This window comes from Rhinopithecus bieti, unplaced genomic scaffold (genome assembly GCF_001698545.2).
Source record: "Rhinopithecus bieti isolate Rb0 unplaced genomic scaffold, ASM169854v2 scaffold_73501, whole genome shotgun sequence".
NCBI classification, from domain to species: domain Eukaryota; kingdom Metazoa; phylum Chordata; class Mammalia; order Primates; family Cercopithecidae; genus Rhinopithecus; species Rhinopithecus bieti.
The window spans coordinates 435,198-440,767 of record NW_016827557.1 but is presented as its reverse complement, the minus strand read 5'-3'; the positions used below and the strand labels follow the sequence as shown (position 1 = coordinate 440,767).

The 5,570-nt window shown below is 48.6% G+C and overlaps 1 protein-coding gene across 1 annotated transcript in view; it reads left to right on the top strand.

Annotated features, from left to right (window-relative positions):
* MAML1 (mastermind like transcriptional coactivator 1) overlaps positions 1–5,570 on the top strand; it is a 49,672-nt gene that overhangs the window by 34,627 nt on the left and 9,475 nt on the right. Inside the window, 1 exon segment of the mRNA XM_017863955.1 lies at positions 2,339–3,754. Within this exon segment, the coding sequence (XP_017719444.1) occupies positions 2,339–3,754 (1,416 nt within the window).

Below are 5,570 nucleotides of genomic sequence, written 5' to 3'. Positions count from 1 at the left end.
AGACTCGGTCTCAAAAAAAGAAAAAAATACAAAAAATTAGCCGGGCGTGGTGGCGGCACCTATAGTCCCAGGTGGGGTCTGAGGCAGGCTGAGGCAGGAGAATGGCATGAACCCGGGAGGCGGAGTTTGCAGCGAGCTGAGGTAGCGCCACTGCACTCCAGCCTGGGCGACAGAGCAAGACCCTGTCTCAAAAAAAAAAAAAGAAAAGAAAATGGTAGAAAAGATGAAAATCAAGGAAATTTTAGCAACTAATTTTTATTTCCTCTGACCATTTAAATGGGTATGAATTTACCTTCCACAAGGAAAACTTTTCAAATAATGACTTTTAAAAAGGGTCTATTTTATGTGCATGGTTCCCTTCCACCCCTAGGTGGCAGTAGAAAGCAGAAGAACCTGCATGAAAGTAAAGCAAACGTCCTGCAGCTGTGGGGCGGTGTTCCTGAATTCTAGGATTGTTGCTTACCTCTGCCCTGCAGTTCCATTTGTCAGGCATTCCTGCGATTTTTTTTTTTTTTCAGACCGACTTAGTTACCCATATATGGATTTTTAAAAATACTGACTTGGCTAGGATTTATAGAGCACTGTGTAGTCAGCTTTAACAGTTAAGAAAAAAGCAAATCTTGTTGGGAAAAGAAGGAACAGGAACATTAGAATTGGGGATTAGAGGTTGAGAAAATGGTCCTCCCTGGTGTCCAGTGGGTAGTCTGCTGTTGAGAACTGATGCCCGTGGAGTTGCCCCAGGCAGAACACCCAGGCCAGGGCACTTCACCTGGGCTCCTGGGGTTGGTGTGGAGAGTCAGGTGGCCCTTCTCTGCAGCGGGAGAAGCTAGCACAGGGGGCTCCCTGTCTCCTCTGAATCCTGTCTAAAGATAATAATGAGGGCTATTACTTGGAACATTTTCTAATAACATGCTATAGATGCTTAGAGTTTATGGGAAGGGGGGATGGTACTGGGGGTGGGGGATAAAGGACAAAAATGTAATAAACACAGGAAAGGAGCAGCATGTGTTCAGAGGCTGAGCATAGGCCCCTCCTCTGGGCAGTGGAGTTGAGTCCTGACTGCAGCACAGGCAGCTGAGGAAGTAGTACAAAGATTCCATCTTTTCCCTTCCCATCCCTTCTGACATGTTCTCATCTTAAAGTCGCTGCCCCTGAACTCCCAGAGTACTTACTGTACGCTGCTCTCAGTCTGTAGCCATGTCTGTGTCTGTCCTGTGTCCTGAAAGCCCACGAGAGGAGGAGCTGCCTTGTTTGTCTTTATGTTCCCCACAGCACTTGTCTGTGGCACAAGGCAGAATCTTAATAACCTCAGTGGCATGAATCCATCGAGGAGGAAATGGGAAGCAGAGTCACAGTGTCAGACTAGACATGATTGTGTTCAAGCAAATAGTCCCAATAAGAAGTAGTGAGGGGCCGGCCGGGCACGGTGGCTCACACCTGTAATCCCAGCACTTTGGGAGGCTGAGGCAGACGGATCACCTGAGGTATGCAGTTCGAGACCAGCCTGACCAACATCGAGAAACCCTGTCTCTACTAAAAATACAAAATTAGCCGGACATGGTGGCGCATGTCTGTAATCCCAGCTACTCCGGAGGCTGAGGCAGGAGAATGGCTTGAACCCAGGAGACGGAGGTTGCTGTGAGCCAAGATCACGCCATTGCACTCCAGCCTGAGCAACAAGAGCAAAACTCCGTCTCAAAAAAAAAAAAAAAGGGACCGGGCACAGTGGCTCACGCCTGTAATCCCAGCACTTTGGGAGGCTGAGGCAGGTGAATCACTTGAGGCCAGGAGTTCGTGACCAGCCTGGCCAACATGGTGAAACCCTGTCCCTACCAAAAAATAACAAAAGTTAGCTGGGCATGGTGGCGCACCTCTGTAATCCCAGCTACTTTGGAGGTTGAGGCACGAGAATTGATTGAACCCAGGAGGTGGAGGTTTCTGTGAGCCAAGATTGTACCACCACACTCCACCCAGCCTGGCAGCAAAGCAAGGCTCCATCTCAAAAAATATATATATGTGTGTGTGTGTGTGTGTAATCTCTGGCCTTTTTTCATTGGCTCCATTCTTGGGCATACCTCCAGATGAGATGGCTGTGGGCAGCCTCATGCCTGTCTCCTGTAGAAAGAGGACTGCAGAAGCACTTTAGCTAGACATCAGTTCTGACTGGCCAGGTACAGGACCGTCAGGGAAAATGGAAGTGTGTCCCCAGAAGTGGGAGTGTAAACTATGCAAGCAGAACCCACTGGCGAGCATTGCAGGGACGTCAGCCCTTGGCTTGTTACTGTCGTGGCAGAGCAAATTCATATGTATCTAAGTCATTCTTTTCAATGTTTTTCAGCATCTTCATGATACAGTTAAGAGGAATCTTGACAGCACCACTTCCCCTCAGAATGGTGATCAACAGAATGGCTACGGGGACCTCTTTCCTGGGCATAAGAAGACTCGCCGGGAGGCCCCTCTGGGAGTCGCCGTCTCTTCCAATGGATTGCCTCCAGCCTCCCCCCTCGGTCAGCCTGACAAGCCTTCTGGAGCAGATGCCCTGCAGCCCAGTGGGAAGCACTCTCTGGGGCTAGACTCTCTCAACAAAAAGTGTCTGGCTGACTCGAGCCTCCACTTGAACGGAGGCAGTAACCCCAGTGAGTCATTTCCTCTGAGCCTGAATAAAGAACTGAAGCAGGAGCCTGTCGAAGACCTGCCTTGCATGATCACTGGGACTGTCGGCTCCATATCGCAAAGCAACCTCATGCCAGACCTCAACCTTAACGAGCAGGAGTGGAAGGAGCTCATCGAGGAGCTGAACAGGTCAGTGCCCGATGAAGACATGAAGGACCTGTTTAATGAGGACTTTGAGGAGAAGAAGGACCCAGAGTCTTCTGGCTCTGCCACACAAACCCCCTTGGCACAGGACATTAATATTAAGACGGAATTCTCTCCAGCAGCCTTTGAGCAAGAACAGTTAGGCTCTCCACAAGTGAGGGCCGGGTCTGCAGGGCAGACCTTTCTGGGGCCTTCCTCTGCCCCTGTGAGTACAGATTCCCCCAGCCTAGGGGGCTCCCAAACCTTATTCCACACCTCTGGTCAGCCTGGGGCGGACAATCCCAGTCCAAACCTGATGCCGGCATCAGCCCAGGCCCAGAACGCACAAAGAGCCCTTGCAAGTGTGGTATTGCCCAGTCAGGGCCCAGGAGGGCCCTCAGAGCTGTCCTCTGCCCACCAGCTCCAGCAGATCGCTGCCAAGCAGAAGCGCGAGCAGATGCTCCAGAACCCACAGCAGGCCACCCCGGCACCAGCCCCGGGCCAGATGTCCACATGGCAGCAGACGGGGCCCTCCCACAGTTCCTTAGATGTCCCTTACCCCATGGAGAAGCCTGCCAGCCCTTCCAGCTACAAGCAAGAGTTCACTAACTCCAAACTGCTCATGATGCCTAGTGTGAATAAGAGTTCCCCTCGGCCCGGAGGCCCCTACCTCCAGCCCAGCCATGTGAACCTGCTGAGTCACCAACCACCGAGTAACTTGAATCAGAACTCTGTGAATAACCCAGGGTCTGTGCTGGACTACGGCAATACAAAACCCCTTTCTCATTACAAAGCGGACTGTGGGCAAGGCAGCCCGGGGTCTGGCCAGAGCAAGCCAGCCCTGATGGCTTATCTTCCCCAGCAGCTGTCCCATCTGAGTCACGAGCAGAACTCACTGTTTCTGATGAAGCCAAAGCCAGGAAATATGCCTTTCCGATCACTTGTTGCACCTGGCCAGGTAAGTGTGAGCCTTCGCTTTCTGTTCCTCTGCTGCAGGTGCTTCCGTGAGATTACTCGCTACTTTGGATGTTAATTGGGTCCGAGGTAGTTGTGGGAAGAGGGAGGAGGGAATAGCTGCTGTCATCCTTTGCTTCTCTTGGGAGTGGAAATTTATAAAATAAACCAGGGTTGGTTGTTAATAAAAAATAGGGTAAAGTTCCCTAGCATAGCTGGATTTTTAACTACACAAAGGTTTGAGGAATCACCTGCATTTAGTCCAGTGTCTCTTTCATGCCACAGGATTTAAATTAAGTAATTTGTGGCTGTGCTTTGCAGATAAAGATTACATTTAATGTGCTTCTTAGAGGCTTGGCTTTTTTTTTTTTTTTTTTTTTTACTACCTTTCAAATCTCCATGTACAAAATTCCCTAATTTTTGGTAAGCTTATAACGTTTTAGGCACGTGCTGCTTCCCAGCACAGCTCAGCTCTATGGTTACTTCGTCGTGGTTCTAAAGCCTGGTAGCATCAAATGGAAAATGGCCCTTTGGGTTGTTTCCTGTTCTCTACCACTGCAGATAAGCCTGCAGTGAGCACCTTTGTGAATTTGTAATACATGCTGAAATTCTGCGAATTAAAAAGCCCAGTGCTGGTAATATCATGAGGAAATAGACACACTCCTGTATTGATGAGAGTGTGTAAATGAGCTCACTGCTTTTGGGAAGTCATTTGACATTACATATTTTTCACATGCTGTAAAATGTTCATGTGCATTGACACTATATACCCTACAAGTTGATCTAAAGAAATAATCCAAAAGAAAAGAAAAAGTTATATCCAAGATATTCATTGTGTGGTTATTTCTAATAGCCAAAAACTGTAAGCAGTTTAAACATCTCCCAATGCTGATAATTCCACTCATTTCAGCCAGTAAGATGTCTCACGCCATTAAACGCCTGAAGAAAGACTCGGCTGCGCAGTGAGGGTGCTTCTCATTTGGGTACCGGCACTTTGCTCCTTACAAAGCACTCTCAGTAGTTCTTAAGCTTCTGGTGACTAGAGTGAAGAAATTATACCACAGAATCTTAGAATGAATAACTAGAAAGGAGTGCAACAAGTTGAACTGGTTTAAATAATGATTGCTTTTTGCCTATCTTCTGCTAAGTTTTCCCCTTTTCTTCTAAATGTCAGTAATGATGGGATAGTATTGAGGTAGCCTTTGACATGACTCTCACCTTTGATCTGTGTACTGACAGAGAATATCTGTTAAGTTCTCATTGGTACTCAGTATTTTTTGAGGATGGGTATTGGACAAAAGCTAAGCATTCTCTTCCAGTAAAATGCTTGTACAGATGGACAGTTTCGGGTCATTCAGGGATAGCCCCAAATCTAAGGTTTATGCACATGGGGCAGAGTGGTCTCCATTGACCAAAGTCCCCTTCAAAGTATTCTTCCCCTAGGCCAGGCGCGGTGGTTCACACCTGTAATCACAGCACTTTGAGAGGCCAAGGTGGGCAGATTACCTGAGGTCAGAAGTTCGAGACCAGCCTGACCAACGTGGAGAAACCCCATCTCTACTAAACACACCAAATTAGCCGGGCATGGTGGTACATGCTTGTAATCCCAGCTACTCAGGAGGCTGAGGCAGGGGAATCGCTTGAATTTGGGAGGCAGAGGTTGTGGTGAGCCGAGATCGCGCCATTGTACTCCAGCCTGGGCAATAAGAGTGAAACTCCGTCTCAAAGAAAAAAAAAAGTGGCCGGGCGCGGTGGCTCAAGCCTGTAATCCCAGCACTTTGGGAGGCCGAGACGGGCGGATCACGAGGTCAGGAGATCGA